We start from the raw sequence: 27,914 nt of genomic DNA on the forward strand, positions 1-27,914 counted from the left end.
GAGACACTTCACAATGATAAAGGGTCAGTACATCATGAAAACATAGTAATTTTAAGTGGTTATGCCCCCTAACACCAGAGCTTCAAAACACCTAAAGCAAAAACTGGCAGAACAAGTCAAGTTGAAGTACTAAGTCTCCTATGGCTTATCTCTCTTAACTAGAAACACTGAACAGAATATTAAAAGTACATAAAAATTCTTTTTAAAAAAGTAAACAATAATTAAAGAGTCAAAACTTGAAGAATTACAAGTATAGTGTTGAGTTTCCTTCCCCCCACCCCACCCCCTGCCCCAACTTTCACCTCCCAGATTTAACCTAAGGGCAGTCCCAGTTGTAGAACTGTGCAAACAACAACAAAACTGTAAAAGAAATTTAAAAACAGAAAAAGGAGTGTCTGCAAACCAGAGAGTGTTTGGGGAATTATGACTTGTTCTGGTTTTGTTTAATCTCTCTTTTCTCTCTCCCAGTTCTACCTTAAGGCCAGCCCCAGTTATGGAGCTGCACTGCAATGGGGGAAAGGTCGGGGGGGAGGGGGAGAGGACCACAGACGTCTAAAACTTGGAGGAAAAAACCTGTCTTAATGTCTAGAACACTGGAGCAAATGGGTTCACTCCTGTGATTCAAAAATGGAAAAGGAAACCTCCACTATTTTCTTCTCTTTTCTCTTACCACTTTGTCCTAGAGTAGACTCCAGGCATGCAAGACTGCTAGACAGCACAACAAAACAAAAAACTCTAAGTGAGAAATCTGTCTTTCTACTTAGAAGAAGGAAAATGGGCCCCAGGATCCCAGAGACTATGGGAGAACTCCCAAGGAGAGCTGAGGAGAAGGTAATCCCTAATTTTGTGTATGAACTAATAATACAAGTTTCGGGCTCACCACCATGCTGTATATGTGTGTAACAAACCAAAGAAGCACAGCAAAGTTTTTGGGAACTGAAGTGACTTTGGAACCAGAAAGGAAAATAAAACTTGCAGTCTGGACATCACCAGGTAGATTGCCTGCTAAAATAAATAAAATCAATGTTCTTCAGAGGATTTTATGGAAAAAGAATCTCAAAACAAAAGATTCAGAAAGTCTAGAAAATAATCCAGTTAACAAAAAAAAAAAAAAAAAAAACAGAAAAAGGTAACCAACTCTCAAGGGAAAGAAGAATCAACACATACCAATCCCAAGAGTATGCAGTTGTGGAAATTATCAAGGACTTTAAAATTGGTTTTATAACCATGCTCCATGATATAAAGGTATATACACCTGAAATGAATGAAAACATTGAAATCCTTGGCAGAGAAACAGAAAATGTAAAAAGAACCAAAGTAAATTTAAGAACAGAAAAATAGAATATCTAAAATTAAAAATTCAGTAGAGGGGCTCAAAAGAATGGAGAGTAAAGAGTCAATGAACTTGAACACAGGTCAACAGAAATTACCTAAACTGAAGAACAGAGAGAAAAAAATGCAACAAATAATGAAGAGAGCCTCAGGAAACGTGGAATAATATGAAAATACCTAACATTTTTGTTGTCTGAGTACCAGGAAGAGAAAGTGACTGATGCAGAAAAAAAATATTTCTAAGATATAATGACTGGAAACTTCCCATATGTGGTGAAAGATATAAATTTATAGATTCAAGAATCTGAGTGAACTCCAATAAAAATAAATTCAAAAAGGGGTGCCTGGGTGGCTTAGTCATTAAGCGTCTGCCTTCAGCTCAGGTCATGATCCCAGGGTCCGGGGATCGAGCCCCGCATTGGGCTCCCTGCTCCATGGGAAGCCTGCTTCTCCCTCTCCCACTCCCCCTGCTTGTGTTCCCTCTCTCGCTGTCTCTCTCTGTCAAATAAATAAATAAAATCTTTAAAAACAAATAAATAATCAAACTGCTGAAAAGATAATAATCAATATAATCAAACTGCTGAAAAGATAATAAAAAGTATACAGAAAAAAAACAAACAGAAACAATGAATGTTCAAAGGAATGCATATTTCTCAACAGAAACTATGAAAACAAAAAGACAGTAAAATAACATATTTAAAGTGCTCAAAGAAAAGAACTATCTAAATGCTTTTCAAAAGGACATTGCTCCATAGAAATCTCCAGGATCTACTAAAGTGCTTCAGTGGAGATGAAGAGCCTACACCCTGCCCCACATCCATTTTAAGCAGATATGTATTGTAATTATTGGCCTTGGACCTAAAAGTTTATGTGATTTTATTTTCAGATTCAACACTTGCAATACTACTGAGGATGAGGTTGATGGTAATGAGGAGGAGGAGGATGGTATTTTATTTGGTACTTACTCTGTGCCAGGAATTTTACAAAATACTTAAAATGAATGATATTATTTAATCCTCCTTCATCCCTATACAGCAGATTCTACTTTATCTCTATTTTACAAATGAGAAAACTAAGCATTAGAGAAGTTAAATAACCTGGCCAAGGTCATAGAGGCATAGACAGAGCTTGGGGTCAAATCCAGGTCTGAACTTCAGGTATGATGTCTTAACCTCTATGAATGGCCTACAATAGGATGAATTAAAAGAACAATGTAGTTCTCATTCTGCATTTAATTATACAGAGTATCAGATCTTCAAGGGAAGGAACTGTTCTATCCTCTTTTTATTCACAGCACTTATTAACAGTGTCTAAAAGACTAAACAATATATATCAAATGAATTAATCACTAAATAAATGAAAATTTTTTAAGGCTAGTAATCCTTTCAGCAACCTATCATAGGAAACACACATCATCCTGGGCACCACCTAGACCCTATCCCATCCACAACTAAATGTATTATAACTGCAGCCTTCCTGTAGACAAAACTCATCGGTAACTATCCAATTATGACTAGCAGAGATCCTGAGTTAAGCAGGCATATAGCAAAATATTTCTACCAAGGCAACAGTTCTAGACCTGGTAAAATCACACACCAATGTAAGGAATTCATTCCCACCTAAATATAAATTCAGTCCTATTCATCTCATACTTCTTTAACTCCATTATCCTTTCCTCAGCAGAGAGTGACAAAGAGTATAAGAAAGACCACTCATGTTTGTATCCAAGCAGTATTTAAGTATATTGCAATAAACTAGCAAAGATTCCCTGTTAGAGTTGCATACAAGTAGCGAGTTTATAAGATCATCAAATGACAAAAATGAACAAGTTATCATGATGTTTAAAAAGCTTTCATCTGTCTAATTTTATAACAAAAAACAACATACCTTAAATGTCCACTCTAGGCCATTTAAATCTAGATGCTTTCCAGACAGTTCCTTGCCATTGAAGTTATGTGTCATTTTAAACAAACCACAGTAATTCTCTTAAGCAAAACTGTGTTGACTGCAACCAGGAAAAGGCAGCTGAAATGTCTTGTCTTAGTCTGTTAAGGCTGCTATAACAAAATACCACAGACTGGGTGGCTTATAAACAGCAGACATTTACTTCTCCCAGTTCTGGATGCTGGAAAGGCCAAGATCAAAGCACTGGCAGATTCAGTGTCTGGTGGGATCCCACCTTCTAGGTCACAGACAGTATCTTTTCACATAGTCCTTAGAGATGGAAGGGACAAGCTAGTTTTCTGGGGTCTCTTTTATAACGGTACTAATCCCAATCATGAGGGTTCCACCTTCATGACCTAATCACTTCCCAAAAGGCCCTACTGCCTAATATCATCATCACCTTGAGAGTTAGGATTTCAACATGAATTCTGAGAAGGACAAGAACATTCCAATGTTATACAATTGAAAATAAAAACTAAAAATACATAACTAGAAAAGAAAACTAAAAACTTACTTGTAAAGCAAAGGAAATCTCTTCTTATCTGAGATCTTCAGTGAAAAATACATATTTAAAAATATATTTAGCATTATGAGTGTTGAGAACACAAAAAAGTACACAGTACCTGGTCCCCATCAAATATACTTAGAATCATAAACCATTGCAAAGATTAACTAATTCCAACAACCCATCAGAGCTACATTAGAAGATAAAAAGTATTTCTTCCTTTCAATTAATATATTAACCAAAATATAATTATATAAATGTGATATCAATGTGCTCTGGGCTTTTTGGAAGGGGTGGAGATTTAAGAAATTCAAAAGATAAAACAAAGCACAATGAGTAATATAATCTCTTATGTTCCCTTAATCAAGAACGAAAATTAATACTTTTTAAGGTTTGTTTCTAATCCTGTATTTTTAATTAAAATATATATATACATAAATGTTTAGCTTAAGTTCCCTTGAACTTAATTCTACCTGTGAGTATGACTATATATTGAGACCTATGAGTATTTACAGTGAGTCACCAAACCAGAGGGTTTTATTAAGGACCCCCAATGCATTACAAATATCTTCTCTTAGTCTGTCAGTAAGCCATATTTATTACATAGAATGGTTGAGGATGTATCAGTGGGACAGGGTAAACACACACACATACACACACACACACACACTTGAAATTTTTGGTGCCTAACACTAATGGTCCATTTGGAAGAAACCCCATTGAGTATGATATATGAATGTTTTTTTTAATGTTAAAATGTGTTGTCTAATAATTTAATTAAACTGCAGATCAAAGCAAAAAAAATCATTTATTATGGTACCATTCTCATTCAGAAGGTTTAAGTGTTTATGTATTAAATTATAACTTTCAGGGCACCTGGGTGGCTCAGTCAATTGAGCATCTGACTCCTGATTTCGACCTAGGTCATGATCTCAGGGTTGTGGGGTAGAAGCCCGCATCAGGCTGTGCACTCAGCAAGGAGTCTGCTTGAGATTCTCTCTCCCCCAGCTGTCCCTCCCCCACCATGTGAGTGCACGCGCTCTAATAAAATCTTTTATATGTATATATTATATACGTAATACATATATTACTATCTTTTCTTAATGATGTGGCTTTTCCTATGCAATCTCAAAAATAGTCTCCAATATTTTCTTCTTATATGTTTATTTTTCACATTTCACATTACGTATTTGCTTTTCCTATGCAATCACAAAAATAGTCTCCAATATTTTCTTCTTATATGTTTATTTTTCACATTTAAGTATTTTTCACTAGGAATAAATTTTGTGTATAGTGTTTAGAGCCATGATAGCCACATTGTGTAGCACTTTGTCTTGTATCTATACTTACCCGATAGCAGCATTCAGAAATGGATCATTGGCCCTAAGTCAATCAGGATAATCTCACCTTGTCTATGGTGTGACTTATTTCAGGGTTTGAATGTAACCATCAGTTACTACTAGTTTAGGTGATTCCCCTGACTACTACTAGAAAATGGTTCAATGGAGTGAAACATAACTTTTGTTCAATAAGTAAGAGAGCCTTTCTCTCTTCCACCAGCCATAAATAAATTTCCTGGCCCTACTTACAGTTTCTGCTGCTAACTACTTTAGGACCATAAAGGAAGCCAGTTAGAGAGAAAGGTGACATGGAGAAGATCAAATTTGGCTGAGTAGTTTACAAAAAAATACTATCAGAGCCCAGATCAAACAACACCCCTAGTGTTTAAACCAGCTGAAGTAGGAGTCGGCTTTGGTTTGGTTAGGCTTTTTTTGCACCCAAAACCATTTTGCATTATAAGCTGGTATTTCTATTATAAATCCTACTCAATCATGGATGTATTCATTATTTAATAGACTGATGGAATTGATATGCTATGTTAGAATTTTCACAAATGATAATTTGAAATAACTGTAGTCAAACTGAGTAAAAAGGCACATACTATGAAAGACAGTGTCCATTACACTATTCCTTGATACCCAAGAATTTATTCAATTGTTCAGTAAGTATTTATTGAGTGCCTAATATGCGCCAAGTACTAGGAATAAAGACCCAGAGATAGTCCCTGTTCTCAAATAACACTGACATTGATTTTACATGTAGAAAAACAAAGAAAAACATAAGAATACAGGGGGAACTCTTGACCAGAACCAAAAACCTGGTGGCTGGTGGCCCTGATCTTAGAAAACAAAGCTAATAGGATTTTTAAATTTTCATCTTAAAATTTTCATGATCACTTTATCCCATTTCTCTTAGGTGTTTAAGAGTTCAAATACAGTACCTGTATTTGATGGATCCAAAATTAACTGAAGAGATGGCTTATTTGTTTGGCTGGCTGAAACATCTCCAAACGAATGGTCTGAAATCTCAGTGGAACTTCGACAATCAACAAGAAGACTGTTTTGCCCTTTCTCAGAATCTCTCAAAATCTCTTCCATGGCTTTTTCCAATTGTTCATCACCATTAGAAACTATCTATAGGCAAAGCGAGACAATTCTATTTCAATCATATTATGGTTCTGGGCTTAATGAAAATATTTTATTTCTAGAAGAAATTAAAACAAGTTAAATTTTAAATTTAAATATGTTACTGAGTACCAAGAATTTATACAGTTGCACCTAACTATATCTGATCTAAGATCCGATTTACAGAGATTTTTCTTTCCTTTCCTTTTTTTTTCATAGGAACACATTCTAAAAACCAGGTAACATTAAATTTATGTGTTTTAAAGAGAAAAACAGGTAAGTTTAAATAAACTATCTACTCTCTTATTTAAGAGGTCATATTTCTTGTTATCATAGCATAAACATATTTGTGATTTCTTTACAAAGTTTGCTTGCTTGCTGCCAAGAGGAGTATTGGTAATTTCCCCACATTTAAGTTGACTCAACCTTCCTTAAAAGCAGGTGAGACACAAAGCCTAATAAATGTCTTAAACACATTAATACTAAAATGTAGATATTTAAATAAATTTAAATAGTCATTTAAATACAGATATACTTAAATTTAAATAAAACCATTGATTGTTTATCCTCAACATAGTATAAATGGGTATTTAATAATATAATTTTTTTAAATTTTATTAGATTGATATAGACTTTTGATGCCATAGTTAATACTAAATAGAAGTCATAAACAATATGTAGCACTTCCGACTAGTTTCTCTATTCCTGTTTCTAGAAGGTGGTTATACAATTCTCATGCATATATACCTGGGTTTAATTCTTTTTCTTTGAGTTAGGAAAGACAACAAAAATGAAAAAGGATCATTTTTGCTTAAATAAAAATTCAACTGCTAAAAATATAAGACATATGCTTAAAAAATATTCAGACAAGCCAACTGTTAAATCACATACTAGAATGTTACCAGCTGATTTAAAACATAAAAACCATGAAGTTGTTTCTGAAGTAAAGACAAAATATAACTTATATAATTAACTTTAAAAACTCAGCAATAAGAAACACAAAAATATACAGATAATGGTTAAATCTTATGTAAATTTAAGTCTAATTCCCCAATTACCCTTTTCTATTTTCCCTTCTATTCCTTCTTTATAAAATTCTGAATTAAAAGATAAATAACCAAAAGCAAAAAACTTTAAAAATACACAAACCAAATAATTAGCCTCTGCACAGATCAATCACTGATGCTTTTCAAGGTCAGCATTTGAGAAAAACCTTTGTATTTTACACATCTCTTAAGATCAGTGTCACCTCATTAAGAAAAAAACAATAATTTAAAATTGTATCATTTGTAAGGAAAGAGAGAGAGAGAGAGATACCTTCAGTTCAGGTTTTTCATCATCTTTTGTAGAAGTATCATCTGCATGCTGAGTAACCAAAACAAATTCTTCACTGTTCAGTGTAGCCACAGAATCCGATGACCCACTAACCTTCTGTAATGAAGCTCTGACCTCCATTTCAATTCTACAAACTTCTCTTTCCACATCCACCTGGTCAAAACTACAGGGATTTAAAAAAAGAAAAAAAACCTATGAATAAAAACATGGAAATAAGTACCAGATCAATACTCAGCCTTTAAAAATGGTTCATGTTAAGAAGAATTCTGCTGGCTAGATAATTATCTGAAAACTAGGGAGGCTACCTTCTTGGACTAGGCCACATAATGGAAATGTACTCTCTTCACCCTGAGTTTCCTGACTAAGAGAACCACATTGTTCCCTGAAAAACAACACAAACCCTCCCACATCACAACTAAACAGATTTACTACTGTTTAACTCTGTATTTCTCCTAGAAATATTACTTTTGTTCTTTTTTAATAGAAGAAATAATTACGATACTAGAAACCAAATTCACACAACACAAATATTCACTGAAATTACTTTATAATTATATCCAAATGTTTCCAAAAACTTATCTCAAGACCAAGTATTGTACCTTAAAATATCTTGTGTGTCACTTAAGTTGACAGATTAATAAAGAATTCAACACCCTAAGCCATGTATCTTTTCTTTTGCAGACACATTATCACTTATCAGCACAAGGAGGGGGGAAAGGCCAAGACTTTCACATCGTATTCATGTGGCAAACAGTGTTTTAGTAATCAAATACAGTGTAATTGTTTTCTGGATCGATCTGCCACCACAGAAACTCAACACTGTCTATTACTTCCAGAAGTTCAAATATTCACACAACTAATTTTAACTGAATCTGTGTACTACATAACATAGTATTCAGCACTGGGGTTATATGAGTGAATAAGGCAGACAAGGTGCCTAGTCTGCTGGAGCTTCCATCTACTAAGAAAACAAGCAAGTAATAAGCAAATAAGGCAATTCTAAATCACTCTAAAGGATTTGGAGAAGATAAGACAGGTTACTGTGACAAAAAATAGCTATAAAGGGCGCCTGGGTGGCTCAGTTGGTTAAGCGACTGCCTTCGGCTCAGGTCATGATCCTGGAGTCCCTGGATCGAGTCCCGCATCGGGTTCCCTGCTCGGCGGGGAGCCTGCTTCTTCCTCTGACCCTCCCCCCTCTCATGTGCTCTCTGTCTCTCTCATTCACTCTGTCTCAAATAAATAAATAAAATCTTTAAAAAAAATAGCTATAAAAAGTATAGGGACAACCTTAAGTAAGGTGGTAGGAAAGGACTGGGAAATATTTGAGCTGAAATGGAAAAGACAAAAAAGAAGCATATATTAAACAATCTGCTCAGTGACCAAAAGGGTAACACGAAAGAGGGGTAAGACAAGTAAACTGGGACTAAATAACACATGACTCTAAAACTGCTAATCCACACCTTAAAATTACCCACAGAATTGTTCTTTTTCTCGTTCCAATTAGGTTACTCTGTTCTTTGCCTCATACAAATATGGCTGCAGTATCTCATTTTGCCTTTAGGTGACACTAACACCATTACTCTTGGCCAAAAGAAAGATTTACTCTCAGCTTCAAGTTACACTTTAAAAAATTAATTACTTCCATCTTTACCAAAACTCAAAATTTCCAACAATATCAAAACAAAGAATAATTATTTGTTCTAGGATCGTATAATTAGTTAGCCATCATTTAATTCTGTTAGACATGTGAGTATCCTTCCTTTTAAATTTTAAATCCTTCAAGTCCTCTAAAAGTTTTTTATTTTGCAGGTAATGTTTCTGAAAATGCAATATGTATTAGAGGCCATGTCTCTACCCTTCCAGGCTGTCCCATGAACCCTTGATTGCCAATATGCTACACAGTCAAGGTGTTCCTTCTGTGGCCAATCCTTCAAGCCCAAGCAGACACTCCTAGTTGGAAATGCCCCAAATTCAAGTCCTAAGCCTTTTTCTGACTCCTTGCCACACACACCCCCTCTAAGTAATATCTCTCATTGCCATGTATTTAAATACCATCTATTTTCTAACAATCTTCCAAATTTCTATCCCAACCCAAATGTCCTTTAAATTCCTTATTTGGAATCCAACTTTCTACTTTATATTTCCATGTGGAATTCTTATCAGTATCTTAAATGTGACCCAAATGGAATTCTTTTTTTTTTTTTTTTTAAGATTTATTTATTTGACAGAGAGAGACACAGCAAGAGAGGAAACACAAGCAGGGAGAGTGGGAGAGGGAGAAGCAGGCTTCCCGCTGAGCAGGGAGTCCAATGTGGGGCTCGATCCCAGGACCCTGGGATCATGACCTGAGCTAAAGGCATACGCTTAACGACTGAGCCATCCAGGCGCCCCCCAAATGCCTCCTCTAAACTTGTTCCTCATTCAGATTTCCCTTTTCAGTAAATAACACCACTTTCTACCAAGTTGCTCAAACAAGAAATCTGAGTATCATTCTTTTTTTTTTTTTTTTAAGATTTTATTTATTTATTTGAGAAAGAGAGAATGAGAGACAGAGAGCATGAGAGGGAAGAGGGCAGAGGGAGAAGCAGACCCCCCTGCTGAGCAGGAAGCCTGATGCGGGACTCGATCCCGGGACTCCAGGATCATGACCTGAGCCGAAGGCAGTCGCTTAACCAACTGAGCCACCCAGGCGCCCCTGAGTATCATTCTTAATTCATCTCTACTTCTTCATTTCTCACATCAGCAAGTCATGTTAGCCCACATCCAAAATAAATCCCATATCTATCCCATTTCTTCATGGCCATTTTTACCAACCTAATCCCGGCAATGTTCTCATCTACTGAAAAAGTCTCCTAACCTATCTCCTACCTCTAGTTCTCTCCTCCCCTAAACTACTCTTCACAGAGCTGCCAAAGAAATCTTTTGGAAAATAAATTATATACATTAAAACTCCATTCTAAAATCTTTTCACTAAAATTCAAATAAAATCCAAACTACTTGCCAGGACTTAAAAAGCCCAACACACCTTTGCCTCTGTAACTTTACAATTACAGCTCTTTAATTACAGAAAGTTCTTTCCCACTTTAGGGTCTTAGCACTTGCCTCCTACTTTCATATGGCTGACTCCTACAGGTGTCAGCTTTCATTCATCCATCCAACAAATATTTAATGAGTCTCTACTATGTGCTAGAAACTACAATGGGAACTGGAGACTAAATGATAAATGAAACCAATGCATCCCAGTCTTCCTAGAGCTAACATTCTTAGAGAAGAGAGGAATAACAAAGAAAGCAAAACAAGGGGCACCTGGGTGGCTCAGTCCTTAAGCATCTGCCTTCGGCTCAGGTCATGATCCCAGGGTCTTGGGATCAAGCCCCACATCGGGCTCCCTGCTCCGTGGGAAACCTGCTTCTCCCTCTCCCACCCCCATTGCTTGTGTTCCTGCTCTTGTTATCTCTCTCTGTGAAATAAATAAATAAAATCTTTAAAAAAAGAAAGCAAAACAAAACATAAATCAGGATCCCATATTGGAATATATACTATAAAAGGTAATGAGAAGGTAGGAGGCAATATGGACCCAGTTGACATCTGGGCTTAATAAGAATGAGTGAGCCATAGAAAGAACTAAGGGGAAAAAAAACTTCAAGTAGAAGAAACAGCAAATACAAAAAGCCCAGGTATGAGTAAAGGCTTATGAGAAAGGAGGCCTTGATAGCTAGGTCAAAGTGAGCATGGGTAAGAGCAATAAAAGATGAAATATGGAAAGGAAGGCAGGGAAGCCTGAGGCGACCCCTGATGCTAAGGCTATCTAAATAACCCCCCACCCTAGTTCCAACTATTTTGTTTATCTGGGAGTATCAAGTGCCTAGTGTAGTGCAGAGTAAATATTCAATAAATGTGTTGAACAAATTGTTGTTAAAAGCACTAATCAGGCTAAAGTTCTCACAAATAACAAATTCAAACAAGGTATTCTGACTTCAAAGTACATGCTCTGAACCACTACATTATACCATCTCTTGAAGTTTCCTCACCTATTCCTAGACACCAAGGGTTGGTATCTGTCACTATGCACAAAGAACCTTCTCCATACCTCTCCTCCATCAAAAGCTGTCTTCCCCCAAGACATTTTTCTTAGATAACTGATAAACAGTTAACCTGGCTCTTAACTTTAAATCAGCATGTTAATGAATACTAATAGTTGCTCAGTTCAAATAAGATGTCCATTTTTAAGAGGTTTTCTTTAGCCCAAGAGAATGTTAAATATTCTGCCAGGCTAACAAAAAAAACTATCAGTTTACCAAATGTAATTTTGTGACCTCTTCAAAACACAGCCCAGAATTTCTCATTCTACTCAGAATTAAGACATCTCTCATTACTAGCATCAAACCCTTCCTCTAAGGGCCTTAGGAATAATTTTAAAAGTTTGCCTAATGCTACCTTATTGGCTTGAACATTTCTTTGAACTTCAATGAAAATGCTTATTAAATTTTCACACAAACACAAAAATCTGAGAATACAAAGCCAACACTTTAAAATATTTCAACAGGCAGGTAATAATATTTATTTTTTAAGATTTTATTTATTTGTCAGAGAGAGCACACACATGCACATGCACAAGCAAGAGGAACAGCAAGCAGGGGGAGAAGCAGGCTCCACTGAGCAAGGAGTCTGATGTGGGACTTGATCCCAGGACCCTGGGATCATGACCTGAGCCAAAGGCAGACAACCTATTGAGCCACCCAGGCATCCCCAGGTAATATTTAAATGGGGAAAGAACAGTCTTCAACAAATGGTGCTAGGACAATTAGATATTTACATGCAAAAAAATGCAGTTGAACCCGTACCTCACACCACACACAAAATTTAATCCAAAATGGACCACAGACCTAAATGTAAGAACTAAAACTATAAAACTCTTAGAAAAAAACAGAAGTAAATTTTCATGTCCCTGTGTTAAGCAATGATTTCTGAAATGACACCAGTCATTCAGCTCCAGGGCTAGAGATCTGGGTGTTGCCATTTTTAATTTTTTTTTTTTTTTCATCCTCTGGAGCAGCAGGAGAAACCTTCAGGGAACAAAAGCCACATGGAGCAACCTGAAGCAGCTTACACTGAGTCTGCCCCCCACCCCCATAAGGGGTGCTGCAACTCCGCCCAGGCCAAGACACCTGAGAATCAGTGCAACAGTCCCCTCCCCCAAAAGACCAGCATGAACATCAGTCGAGTAACAAGTTTATGAATCACTCTGAACTGAAAAATTCCTGCGCTAGGGGGAAATACCATATAGAATTTGAGTTTTTTTCCTCATGAGTCTTTAGTCTTTCATTTAAAAACTTTTCTTCTTTTTCTTTTCAAAGTTTCTCATTTTATCAACTCTTTGTTTTTAAGTCATTTTTTAATTTTCATTTTTACATTACATTTTATAGATATATTCTTCATTTTTGGTTTCCTTTCACTGTATTCATACACACACACACACACACACATATAAGTTTTTCTTTCTTTACAATTTGGGATTTAGTGTCTTCTAACAAACAGACCAAAATACACCCAGGAACAAATGGATCACCCTGTTTTCTCCACCTGTGAAATTATATTCTTTTTTCCTTTTCTTTTCTTTTTTGGGTTTCTGACCTCTTCAGATTTGTCTCGTGTGTATTTCACTGGGGTCATGGTTGATAATTTTTTATTTTGTTCTCTTGTTCATCTATTCTTCTCTGGAAAAAATGACTAGAAGGAGAAATTCACAGCAAAAGAAGAACCAGAGATAATACTCTCTACCACAGACCTAATCAAAATGGATATAAGTAAAACATCAGAAATTGAATTCAGAATAATGATTATAAAGCTACTAACTAGGCTTGAAAAAAGCCTAAAAGACACTAGAGAATCTCTTAGTGCAGAAATAAAATCTAATCAGGCCAAAATTAAAAATGATTTAACAGAGATGCAGTCTAAAATGGATGCTCTAACAGCTAGGGTAAATGAGGCAGAAGAGAGAGTCAGTGACATAGAAGATGAAATGATGGAAAGGAAGGAAGCTGAGGAAAAAATAAACAACGAATTGATCATGAGGGGAGGCTTCGAGAAAATCAGCAATACCATAAAGCAAAACAATATTACAATTACTGGGGTCCCAGAAGAAGAAGACAGAGAGAGGACAGAAGTTATATTTGCGCAAATCATAACTGAGAACTTCCCTAATCTGGGGAAGGAATCAGGCATTCAAGTCCAGGAGGTACAGAGAACCCCCTTCAATATCAATAAAAATAGATCAACACCCCAACATATACTAGTGAAGTTTGCAAATTTCAGAGATAAAAGAAAATCCTGAAAGCAGCTCGAAACAAGGGGTCCTTAACCTACAAGGGTAGGAATATTAGACTGGCAGCAGACCTATCCACAGAGACCTGGCAGGCCACGAAGGCCTGGCATGATATATTCAAGGTACTAAATGAGAAAAACATGCAGCCAAGAATATTTTACCCAGCAAGGCTGTCATTCAGAATGGAAGGAGAGATAAAGAGCTTCCAGGAAAAACAGAAACTAAAAGAATTTGTGATCACTAAACCAGCCCTGCAAGAAATATTAAAGGGGATCCTGTAAGCGAAGAGAAAGCCCAAAAGTAACACAGAGCAGAAAGAAACACAATCTACAGAAACAGGGACTTTACAGGTAATACAATGGCACTAAATTCATATCTTTCAATACTTACTCTGAATGTAAATGGGCGAAATGCCCCAATCAAAAGACATAGAGTATCAGATTGGATAAAAAAGCAAGACCCATCCATATGCTGTCTACAAGAGACTCATTTTAGACCCAAAGACACGTCCAGACTGAAAGCAAGGGGGTAAAGAACAACCTATCATGCTAATGGACATCAAAAGAAAGCTAGGTAGCAATCCCTGTACCAAATTAGATTTTAAACCAAAGACTATAGTAAGCAATGAAGAGGGATGCTATATCATACTTAAAGGGTCTATCCAACAAGAAGACCTAACAATTGTAAATATTTATGCTCCTAACTTGGGAGCAGTCAATTATATATAAACCAATTAATAACAAAATTAAAGAAACACACTGATAATACAATAATAGTAGGGGACTTTAACACCCCACTCAAAGAAATGGACAGATCATCTAAGCAGAAGATCAACAAGGACACAAGGGCTTTGAACGACACACTGGACCAGATGGACTTCACAAATATATACAGAGCATTCCATCCCAAAGCAACAGAATACACATTCTTCTCAAGTGCACATGGAACATTCTCCAGAATAGATCACATACTGGGTCACAAACCAGGTCTCAACCAGTACCAAAAGACTGGAATGATTCCCTGCATATTTTCAGACCACAATGCTTTGAAACTGGAACTCAAACATAAGAGGACATTTGGAAGGAACTCAAATACTTCAGGCTAAAGAGCATCCTACTAAAGAATGAATGGGTCAACCAGGAAATTAAAGAAGAATTTTTAAAAATTCATGGAAACAAATGAAAATGAAAACACAACTGTTCAAAACCTTTGGGATGCAGCAAAGGCAGTCCTAAGAGGGAAGTACATAGCAATACAAGCCTTTATCAAGAAACTAGAAAAGTCTCAAATACAAAGCTAACTTTACACATAAAGGAGCTGGAAAAGTACAGCAAATAAAGCCCAAACCCAGCAGAAGAAGAGAAATAATAAAGAGGAGAGCAGAAATCAATGAAATAGAAACCAAAAGAACAGAACAAATCAATGAAACTAGAGGCTAGTTCCTTGAAAGAATTAATAAGATTGATAAACCACTAGCCAGACTTATCCAAAAGAAAAAAGTACCCAAATTAGGGACGCCTGGGTGGCTCAGTCGTTAGGCATCTGCCTTCAGCTCAGGTCATGATCCCAGCATCCTGGGATCAAGCCCCATGGCGGGAAGCCTGCTTCTCCCTCTCCCACTCCCCCTGCTTGTGTTCTCTCTCTTGCTGTCTCTCCCTCTGCCAAATAAATAAATAAAAATCTTTAAAATAATTAAATTAAATCAAAATTAAAAAAAGGACCCAAATTAATAAAATCATGAATGAAAGAGGAGAGATCATGAACACCACCAAGGAAATACATAGTTTTAAGAACATATTATGAGCAACTTTATGCCAACAAATTAGGCAATCTGGAAGAAATGGATGCATCCCTAGAAACTTTTAAACTACCAAAACTGAAACAGGAAGAAACAGAAAGCCTGAGCAGACCCACAACCAGCACAAAAATTGAAGCAGTAATCAAAAACCTCCCAACAAAGAGTCCCAGGGCCAGACGGCTTCCCAGGGGAATTCTACCAAACATTTGAAGAAGAACTAATACCTAGTCTCCTGAAGCTGTTTCAAAAAATTGAAATGGGGGTGCCTGGGTGGCTCAGTCAGTTAAGCATCTGCCCTTGGCTCAGGTCATGATACCGGAGTCCCCAGATTGAGCCCTGCATCAGGCTCCCTGCTCGGCAGGGAGTCTATTTCTCCCTCCACCCCTCACCCCACTTGTGCTCTCTCTTGAGCATGTTCTCTCTCTCTCTCTCTCTCAAGTAAATAAAATCTTCAAAAAAAAATGAAATGGAAGGAAAACTTCCAAACTCATTCTATGAGGCCAGCATTACCTTAATCCCCAAACAAAGACCCCATCAAAAAGGAGAATTACAGACCAATATCCCTGATGAACATGGATGCAAAAATTCTCAACAAGATACTAGCCAATAGGATCCAACAGTACCTTAAAAGGATTATTCACCACAACCAAATGGGATTTATTCCTGGGCTGCAAGGGTGGTTCAACATTCACAAATCAACGTGATACATCACATTAATAAAAGAAAGGACCAGAACCATATGATCCTCTCAATTGATGCAGAGGAAGCATTTGACGAAATACAGCATCCTTTCTTGAGAAAAACTCTCCACAGTGTAGGGAAAGAAGGAACATACCTCAATATCATAAAAGCCATCTACAAAAAGCCCACAGCGAATATCATCCTCAATGGTGAAAAACTGAGAGCTTTTCCCCTAAGGTCGGGAACACGACAGGGATGCCGACTCTCACCACTGTTGTTCAACATAATACTAGAAGTCCTAGCCTCAGCAGTCAGACAACAAAAAAGAAATAAAAGGTATTCAAATTGGCAAAGAAGTCAAACTCTCAGTCTTCACAGATGACATGATCTTTATGTGGAAAACCCAAAAGATTCCACCCCAAAATTACTAGAATTCACACAGGAATTCGGCAATGTGGCAGGATATAAAATCAATGCACAGAAATCAGTTGCATTTCTATACATGAACAGTGAAACAGAAGAAAGAGAAATTAAGGAACTGATCCCATTTACAATCACACCAAAAACCATAAGGTACCTAGGAATAAACCTAACCAAAGAGATAAGGATCTGTACTCCAAAAACAAAGGAACATTTAATGGAAGAAATTGAGGAAAACACAAAGAAATGGAAAAACATTCCATGCTCATGGATTGGTAGAATAAATATTGTTAAAATGTCTATGCTACCCACAGCAATCTACACATTAATGCAATCCCTATCAAAATAACATCAACATTTTTCACAGAGCTGGAATAAACAATCCTAAAATTTGTATGGAACCAGAAAAGGCCCCGAATAGTCAGAGAATGTTGAAAAAGAAAACCAGAGCTGATGGCATCACAATGCTGGACTTCGAGCTCTATTATAAAGCTATAATCATCAAGGTATTTTGGTACTGGCACAAAAACAGACACATAGATCAATGGAACAGAATAGAGAGCCCACAAATGGACCCTCAACTCTATTGTCAACTAATCCTTGACAAAGCAGGAAAGAATGTCCAATGGAAAAAGGACAGTCTCTTCAACAAATGGTGTTGGGAAAACTGGACAGCCACATGCAAAAGAATGAAACTGGACCATTTTCTTACACCATACACAAAGATAAACTCAAAATGGATGAAAGATCTAAATGTGAGACAGGTATCCATCAAAATCCTAGAGGAGAACACAGGTAGCAACCTCTTTGACCTCAGCTACAGCAACTTCTTGTTAGACACATCTCCAAAGGCGAGGGAAACAAAAGCAAAAAATGAACCATTGGGACTTCATCAGGATAAACAGCAAAAGAAACAGTCAACAAAACTGAAAGGCAACCTACAGAATAGGAGAAGATATCTGCAATGACATCAGATAAATGGCTAGTATCCAAGATCTATGAAGAACTTATCCAACTCAACACCCAAAGAATAAATAATCCAGTCAAGAAATGAGAAAACATCAAAAGACATTTCTCCAAAGAAGACACACAAATGGCCAAAAGACACATGAAAAAATGCTCAACATCACTCAGCATCAGGGAAGCACATATCAAAACCACAATGAAATACCACTTCACACCAGTTAGAATGGCTAAAATTAACAAGACAGGAAACAACAAATGTTAGCAAGGATGCAGAGAAAGGGGAACCCTCTAACACTGTTGGTGGGAATGCAAGCTGGTACAGCCACTCTGGAAAACAGTATGGAGGTTCTTCAAAAAGTTGAAAATAGAACTACTCTACAACCCAGCAATTGCACTACTGGGTATTTACCCCAAAGATACAAATGTATTGATCCGAAGGGGCACCTGCACCCCAATGTCTATAGCAGCAATGCCCATGATAGCCAAACTGTGGAAAGAGCCTAGATGTCCATCAACAGATGAATGGATAAAGATGTGGTACACATACACACACACATACACACACACTGGAATGCCATACACACATATACACACACTGGAATACTAATCAGCCATCAGAAAAGATGAATGCTTACCATTTACATCGACATGAATGGAACTGGAAGGTATTATGCTGAGCGAAATAAGTCAATCAGAGAAAGACAATTATCATATGGTTTCACTCATATGTGGAATATATGAAACAGCACAGAGGATCATAGGGGAAGGGAGGGAAAACAGAATGGAAAGAAATCGAGAGGGAGACTCTTAACTACAGGAAACAAACTGAAGGTTGCTGGAGGGGAGGTGAGTGAGGGGATGGGGTAATTGGGTGATGGGATGGGGTAAATGGGTGATGGATGGGCTTTAAGGAGGGCATGTGAGGTGATGAGCACTGGGTATTATATGCAACTCATGAATTACCGAACTCTACATCTGAAACTAATGATGTACTGTATGTTGGCTAATTTAATTTAAAAAATAAGAAAGAAAAGTATACAAGTTTAAAAGGAAGAATAAAACAGTCTTTATTTACAGATTACATCATCATCTATGTAGAAAAATCCCTAAGAATCTACAAAAAAAAACCCTCCTCGGGGAGCCTGGGTGGCTCAGTTGGTTAAGCATCTGACTCATGATTTCAGCTCATGTCCTCTCAGGGTCATGAGATGGAGGCCCAAGGCGGGCTCCCCACTTACTGCAGAGTCTGCTTGAGATTCCCTCTGCCCCTTCCCCACACACACGCACACACTCTCTCTTTCTCTGTCTACTCTCTCTAAAATAAAGAAATAGATCAATAAGTAAGAAACCTACAAAACACTGATGAAAAAATTTAAAAAGATCTAAATAAATGGAGATATTCAATGTTCATGGATTAGAAAACTTGGTATTTTTAACATGTCAATTCTTCCCAGGTTGCTGAGGCTGAATGACCAACTGACTGAGCACTCAACTACAAGGTTAACTATGTGCACAAGGACAGGGGAGCATGTCTTTTTTTTTTTTTACTCACCAACATATTACCAGCATAGTGCCCAGAGATTAAACAGATATATATCTGTTTAATAAACAAGTCAATTATCTTGGATGTAGCAGAACGGACTCTTGCATCAGATAGGAAATTGGACTGAAGGAATTCTAAAGTCACTGAATCTTAAGATTCTCATTCCATGTGATATGTTGAAGAATTCCATTTCAACAAGTCAATTCAAAATATAATTTACTAAGTCTACTACTATGCAGCAATATGCTAAGCAAAATGTTACTTGCTCTTTATGTATGGCAATCTGCTATTATTTCTGATCAAAAGAAAGAGCAGTTGGAAAATGTATAGGGTCTTTATTTTTTTAAAGATTTCATTTATTTGAGAGAGAGAGAGCGTGCGCACACGTGAGCAAGAGCAGGAGGAGGGGCGGAGAGGGAGGGAGGAGCAGACTCCCCACTGAGCAGGGAGCCCAACTCAGGCTCCATCCCAAGACCCCGGGCTCATGACCTGAGCCAAAAGGAGATGCATAACTGATCACTAAGCCACCCAGGCACCCCTGCAGGGGTCTTGTAAATAACATGGAGCTCACAGTTCTGTGACCTCAAGACTAACACATCCATTTCAATTCAGCATGTGAAGAGCAATGAACGAAAGTAAAACTACTTTTAAAAAGCACTTGCAGTTAGGGCACCTGGGTGGCTCAGTCAGTTTAGCGTCTGTCTTCAGCTCAGGTCATGATCCCAGAGTCCTGGGATTGAGTCCCACATCAGGCTCCCTGCTCAGTGGGGTATCTGCTTCTCCCTCTACCCCACCCCCTGCTCATGATCTCTCTCTCTCATGCTCTTTCTCTCTCTCTCTCAAATAAATAAAATCTGTTTTTAAAAAAAGCAGTTAGTTAAAAAGCTACCCTTATTATAATCCAAAAATTAGAATGTAAAACTCTGACAAAAAAATTTTATGTCTCTTCAGGCACACACACACACACACACACACACACACACACAAACTGGGGAACTACAGTGTAGACATATACATTTTCCTTCTTTAGGCATTTTAAACATATAAGAGAATAAGGGGGAGAAAACTTATCAGTCCTACAGAAAATGTAATGTATGTCTTTTCTATTCCTCCCCTTCCCCCTTCTGTGAACCCAAAGGAGCTCTATAAATATTTTTGATTGAATTGAACCACTTAAACACACATACCCCCCACACCTATAGCAATTCTGCCAATTCTACCAAGTGAAATGGCTTTTAATTCTTACTTTAATGCCACATCATTTTGTCAAATGAGCAATATATCTTAAATTAACACCTCACTTGGATGCCTAAAACTATAATTTTCACATATACTAGAAACAGCATTTAGCAAACAACATTTAGCAAAGTCTAACTGGAAGCTATCTTCTTCCCAAAATAACTGAACACATTCAAAAGTATAAAATCATGGTGCACATGGTCCAATTTCTTTTTGTGCCAAATGTGGTTAGCCAGCTTCTTGCTTTTAGATTATGTGTTTGCACCTATTCATTTTCAAGTGGCTCTTGAACTAAAATAGAACACTGAAAATATGAGTGTGACTCAAAATTGGACAAGACAGGCTGCAAGGACTACTAGGCACAAGAATTCAAATGACTATAGTAGACCCATTACAATAGTGAAAACAGGAAATATTCTTAATTTACAATAAGAAAATGGACATGAATAATTTGGAACACTTACCAACTATACTTCTAAGCTTTGAAAAACCAAGCCAGTCTTGGGGAAAAAAAAAAAAATTACCATAACCTCTACTTACTAAACAGTCCATCCACTATTCCAATTCTCAGGCAAGAGCCATACCAATATGAATATATGTATGCAATTATGTCCCTGCTCCTGAAAAGGGCACAAAAGGGCCTTAATAATTCACATTACTTTAGTCGATACCTATTTTTATTTGTCTAGCAATAATCTCGAAACCTTTTTTTCCTGAGAATAAGCCTTCCCTCTGTTCAAACCTCATGGTTTTTATAGAAACCTCAACACCATGGCCAAACAGATCCAAAGATAGACAATGAATACAAACTAATTAGACCAATTAACCCAATTCCTAAGATTTTTGGACTGATGACCAAAGACTTCAAACTTTTAAGATGTGAAGTAGGAATTGTTGGTGGCCATGTTTTTCCCCATATGAAGAAGGCCAATATGCAGTGAAAGAGAAAAGTAAATCCTAAGTACAGACAGGAAAGAGAGTCTTAGTTGAGTCTCTATCATTTCATTTGAGAGAATCCTAAGGTGTTGCTCCATCTGTTCCCATCCTCACTCTTGGTAAATCCACTGTTCCTTTAATTCTATGAAATATCCCTTCCAATAAATTCTTTTTTGCATAAGCTAGTTTAAACTGAGTTTCTGTCACATGAAACTTCATAAGTCCTACTATAATTATAAGATAGCAAAAAGACATAAAAGATATATATCTATACACACACACACACACACTTTAAAAAAAAAAAAGATTTTAAGTAATCTCTACACCCAGTGTGGGACTCAAACTCACAACCCTAAGATCAAGAGTCACATGTTCTTCCAACTGAGCCAGCCAGGCACCCCATAAGATATATTTTAATAGGTTTCATATAGTAGTAGGAGAACAAAAATCTAGGTGAAGGAAGAAGACAGTATCTAAAAAGTTGACAATTTCCCAGATAATCAGTATACTGGATATGATGAAAGAAAAAAAAGTAGGCTCAGTCGGTTAAGCATCTGCCTTTGGCTCAGGTCATGATCCCGGAGTCCGGGATCGAGCCCCACGTCAGGCTCTCTGCTCACGAGAAGTCTGCTTCTCCCTCTGCTCCTCACCCAGCTCATTCTCTTGCTCTCTTAAAATAAATAAAATCTTAAAAAAAAAAAAAGTATGGTAATAAGACAGAAACACACACACAAATCAACAGAATAGAATTGAGAGCCCAGGAAAAAAAAATACATGCTTATATAGCCAATTAATCTACAACAAAGGAGGCAAGAATATACCATGGTGAAAAGACAGTCTCTTCAATAAGTGGTGTTGGGAAAACTGAACAGCCACATACAAAAGAATGAAAGTGGACCACTTTCTTATACCATACAGAAAAATAAACTGAAAATGGATTAAAGACCTAAATGTGAGACCTGAAACCATAAAACTCCTAAAAGAAAACATAGACAGTAGTCTCTTGTATATGAACCTTAGCAGTATTTTTCTGGATATGTCTCCTCAGGCAAGGGGAACAAGAACAAAAATAAACAACTGGGATTAAATCAAACTAAAAAGCTTTTGCACAAAGGAAACCATCAACAAAATGAAAAGGCAAAAAAAAAAAAAAAAAAGGAAAGGAAGGAAAAAAGAAAAGGCAACCTACTGAATGAAACAGGGTATCTGCAAATGACATACCCAATATGGGGTTAATATCCAAAATATATAAAGAACTCATATAATTTAACACTGAAACAAACAAAAACAAATCCAATAAAAAATGGGTGAGTACCTGAAAGGACATTTTTCCAAATAAGACATACAGATGGCCAACAGACACATGAAAAGATGATCAACATCACTAACCATCAGGGAAATGTAAATCAAAACCACAATGAGATACCACCTCACACCAGTCAAAAGGGATAATATCAAAAAGACAAATAACAAGTGTTGGCAAGGATGTAGAGAAAAGAAAATGCTCATGTGCTATTGGTAGAAATGGAAATTGGTGCAGCCACTGTAGAAAACAGTATGGAGATTCCTCAAAAAACTAAAACTAGATGTACCATAAGATCTAGTAATTCCACTTCTGGGTATTTACCCATGGAAATGAAAATACTAATTCAAAAAGATATATGCAACCCTATATTTACTGCAGCATTATTTACAACAGCCAAGATATGGAAGCAACCTAAGTATCCATCAGTAGATGAATGGATAAAGAAGATGTGGTATATATATACACAATAGACTATTATTCAGTCAGAAAAAAGAGTGAGACCTTGCCGTTTGTGACAACATGGGAGGACTCAGAGGATATCATGCTAAATGAAGTAAGTCAGACAGAAGAAGACAAATACCATGTGATTTCACTTATATGTGAAATCTAAAGAACGAATGAATAAGAAAAGAGAAACAGACTCATAGAGAACTAGTAGTTGCCAGAGGAGAGGCAGGTAAAGGAGATAGGTGAAATAGGTGAAGGAGGCTTAAGAGGTACAAATTTCCAGTTATAAATAGTCATGGGGCACCTGGGCAGCTCAGTCAATTAAGCATCTGACCCTTGGTTTCAGCTCAGGTCATGACCTCGGGGTCGTGGGATCGAGCCCTACGACAGCCTCTGTGCTCAAGATTCTCCCTCCCTCTCCCTCCCCCTTACCCTCCCCCTCTGCCTCTCTCCCCTGCATGTGCAGGCATTCTCTCGCAAATAAATAAATCTTAAAAAATAAATTAAAAAAATAAGTAAGTCATGGGGATGAAAAGCACAGCATAGGGAATACAGTCAATAATACTGTAATAAGTCTATATGGTGACACATGGTAACTACACTTCTTGTGGTGAGCATCTCATAATGTATATAATTGTTGAATCACTATGTTGTACACCTGTAACTATTATATGTCAACTATACCTCAATTAAAAATAAAAATACTTGGGGCACCTGGGTGGCTCAGTCATTAAGCATCTGCCTTCGGCTCAGGTCATGATCCCAGGATGCTGGGATCGAGCCCCACATGGGGCTCCCTGCTCAGCGGGAAGCCTGCCTCTCCCTCTCCCACTCCCTCTGCTTGTGTTCCTGCTCTCACTATCTCTCTCTCTCTGTCAAATAAATAAATAAAATACTTTTTAAATAAATAAATAAAAATACTCAAAAAACTTTAGCTGTAATGACAGAAAAGGAACAAATATGTAAATATTGCTTGCCTCACAATTACTGAATAGTACTTTTATGTTGAGTAACACTTACTACAAATAAACAAAAACCTGTATTAGGATGGTGAGATTTATAGGTGACTGTTGTAGATCAGATTATTGTTACCAATTTTCTACTCCCTCCCTATTATAGAATTGTACAATTAGGCCCCTTATTATGTGATTTTGTAATACCTCTCTCTAGAGTAAGTGGAGCAAAGTATTTCCCTACCCAAATAATTCAGGGCTTAGCCATGTAATTTGCTTTGGTCAATGGAATACTAATAAACAAAACTTGGGCAAAAACTTTAAATGTCTTGAGTTATTTGGCTTGGTCTCTTGAGCTTCTGCCATCTATCATAAGAAGATGTTGGCTCAGGAAGCCGAGAGACCCAAAATGCAACTCATGACAAAGACCTGAATCCAATCCACAGAAGGAAGTAGAGTCTCCCTCACAGACCCACAGAACCATGAGTTAAAAACCTAAATGTTTGTTGTTGTAAGCCATCAAACATTTTGGCATTGTTATATAGCATTACCACAGCAATGGCTGACTAATTCAGTGACTTATTTTATTATTTTTAAATGTCTTCACCAGAGGCATCTGGCTGGCTTAGGCAGAAGAGCATAGGATTCAGTCTTGGGGTTGTGAGTTCAAGCCCCATGCTGGGTATAGAGATTACTTAAAAATAAATAAATAAACTTTAAATGTCTTCAGTATTATTATGCTATCTTTGTATTAAATAAAAATCAGAAATAGCTAACACTGCAACTAACAAATCTCTCTCAAGGAGATATTGATATGGTTCTTCAACTATTACCTAAAAAATCCAGTGATTTCTATAATTTTTGTATTCCACTGAATTAAAATGTACTTCAATAGGCTAACCTTCTAATACTAATATTCAATTCTAGATATACTCAATTTATAAAACTTTGACCCATGCATTATATTGTAGTTTAGAAAACCCTACTCAGCAATATCTCCTAGGCAATAATATAAATGAAAAATATTTTGGAAAACATTCTCAAATTTTTTAATCAAGATTGACTTTAACTCTAGATTTTCTCTTGGTTTTTCTGCCATAATTACTTATGCAATCTATTCAATAGTAAGTTTGACAAAATTATATACATTATATTATAGTCACTTACTACCTGGAAAACTAAGGTCTGACAGCTATATAATTCAGAGTTCCATAAACTTGGCTTAAGACTAATAATCAGCTTTGTGCACAGCAGGTACAGGCATATGGTCAAGGGGGAAAAAAATATCTATCACATGACAGAAGAGACCTTCACTAAAGTATCCACTTCATAGTTATAGCTCCCCTTGGTATAATAAAACCAAACTTTGTGATCTAACACTTGGCATGTTGTATGATGCTGCATAAAGCACACACCACATTTCTTTCTGGCCAATGTGTCCATGAGAATGGTGCCTCAGTTCTATGAACACATGGGTTTATCTGAAAAATAAGGGATTGGACTAGTTGATCTCCAAGGTCTCTAAGCTCTAAAGCTTCTACATTATCATTTATCTTCAAAGCTATGGCACAGAAATTAAAACAATTTCTCTAACAAGTTACAGAGCCAGAAAAAGAATCTAGAAATCCTCAGTTGAGAAATCGATTTACTAGCATATTACCCTTCCAAGGACTGGTAATTATTACACTATTACAAACATTTTGATTCCAATCAATTGTTTCTTCTGTGCTCACAACACACTCTAGGAAAGTATAGCACAATACAACACCAAGCAGAATTAAGAGGGCAAAATAGTGAATTCATGTTTACTGTGTATCTCCACATAATTGGCACTTAGTTGACAGAGAAAATGGTAATTACCAATTTGCTGGGTCTAGCATAGAGAGACTCAAGGTAGCATCCAAAACTTCATAAACTTGGCAACCAGACATGGTTCCTAAGAAGACTAAGAGATTTCACAATTACCTTCTTCAACTATTTGACCTGCACAAGATCAGCAGTGAGGGGCACCTCAGTCATTGCACCAACACAACTAAAGAAAAGAAGTTAAATGATTTTTTTAAATTGTTTTTCTTTTCCTATTAAGCCTACAGGCAAAGATCTGACTTCTGTCTTTGAAGCACAGAGCCCTCTGTGTTTAGTATAACACTTAATGTTTGTGAGATATGCCTGACTTAACACTTTTTAACCCATCAGAAGAAATTTAAATACATAAAACCCAAAAGCTTCTTGGCATATAGTGTACATGTTTGTATGTGTTATGCATTTATCTCTGCCTCGTTCTACAGAATTAATGAGCCACATAAAAGAATTAGAGTTCTTGAAAATCCCTCAAATTAACTAGGTTTCAAGAAAAGGCATTTTTGGGGCGCCTGGGTGGCTCAGTTGGTTAAGCGACTGCCTTCGGCTCAGGTCATGATCCTGGAGTCCCAGGATCGAGTCCCGCATCGGGCTCCCTGCTCGGCAGGGAGCCTGCTTCTCCCTCTGACCCTCCCCCCTCTCATGTGTTCTCTCATTCTCTCTCTCTCAAATAAATAAAATCTTAAAAAAAAAAAAAAAAGAAAAGGCATTTTTCCTTCATTTGGTAGAATTTTTTTAAATTTGAGAGAGAATGAGTGAGCGCACACACATAAGAGAGAAAGGGACAAGCAGACTCCCTGCTGAGGGTAGCCCTGTGGAGGGGGACTCAAGCCCAGGACCCTGAAATTATGAACTGAGCCAAAGTCAGACACTTAACTGACTGAGCCACCCAGGTGCCCCTGATTTGGTAGAATTTATAACAAAGAAGAGATACTATACTTCAGACTACTCTCTAATCTTTGGAGTAAAATGATTCAGCAGGATGCTTATGAGGAAAGTTAAGCAATATGAAAAAAAGTTTTGAAATCCTAAAAACAGGACTTCCAAACTATGTTACACAAATTAAAAACAAACACAAAGGCATAGAGTAACCTAAAGATATTTTTAGAAAATATTATGACATACCTAAAATTTCATAAGTAGTTTCTATGAAATTATATGTTGTGTGTCTACAAAAGCAAAGGGAATGAGGAGGGTCTTGCTAAGTTGAAACTATAAACTATAAACTGAGTCACTGTTCATTGGGAAAATAATTCAAAGTAAAAACTGTTCTAGTACTAGATTTTTCTACTTTACTCTCACAAGGCAACAAAACCCAAAGGTACTTTATATAATTAGAAGAACAAACTATTCAATGACCCCATAACCATTTCTACTGAATATCCCACTTACTAAAGGATGTTTTTAAATGCCTTCTGATGTTTTAAATAGAAAAAGTGTGATAAAATACAAGCCATCAGAAATCCAATATTTGAGAGTTTCTCGTGTTGCTGAATTTGCATGTTGATGTCCATCTTGGTATTTGTCACGCCTTTGAATCCTGGGTCGTAAGCCATAATAGACTTGCTGCATACTGAGGGCAGAGATAGGAATATTAGAGCCCCATGCTCTAATACCACTCATACAGAATCCAGTTAATTTTTTAACAAGCATTCACTGTTGTTGCTGATGTTGAACACTTATTATTTGACAAGCATAGTTATAGTCTTCTCCAACTGGATGTCTAAGAGACATTTCAAACTCAACATATTCAAAAATCATACTTCCAACCTTTCCCCTACCAACCTACCACTTACTCCACACTGTCTTCCCGCAGGTTTTCTCATCTGACGACAACTCAATCCTTCTAACTCTGGCCA

The 27,914-nt window shown here is 36.9% G+C and overlaps 1 protein-coding gene across 5 annotated transcripts in view; it reads right to left on the reverse strand.

The window, feature by feature from the left end:
• RABGAP1L (RAB GTPase activating protein 1 like) overlaps positions 1-27,914 on the reverse strand; it is a 773,530-nt gene that overhangs the window by 694,931 nt on the left and 50,685 nt on the right. For all 5 annotated transcript variants that reach the window (XM_064594288.1, XM_064594291.1, XM_064594289.1 and 2 more), the window contains exons 2-3: positions 7,564-7,744; positions 6,063-6,255 (exon numbers count right to left, since the gene is read on the reverse strand). In XM_064594288.1, coding sequence (XP_064450358.1) covers positions 6,063-6,255; positions 7,564-7,701 — 331 coding nt within the window. In that variant the 5' untranslated portion in view covers positions 7,702-7,744. The remainder of the gene's footprint in view (positions 1-6,062; positions 6,256-7,563; positions 7,745-27,914) is intronic.

This window comes from Mirounga angustirostris, unplaced genomic scaffold (assembly GCF_029215605.1).
Source record: "Mirounga angustirostris isolate CCGP_5_RB_7025 unplaced genomic scaffold, mMirAng1.0.hap1 SCAF_6, whole genome shotgun sequence".
Classification (NCBI taxonomy): domain Eukaryota; kingdom Metazoa; phylum Chordata; class Mammalia; order Carnivora; family Phocidae; genus Mirounga; species Mirounga angustirostris.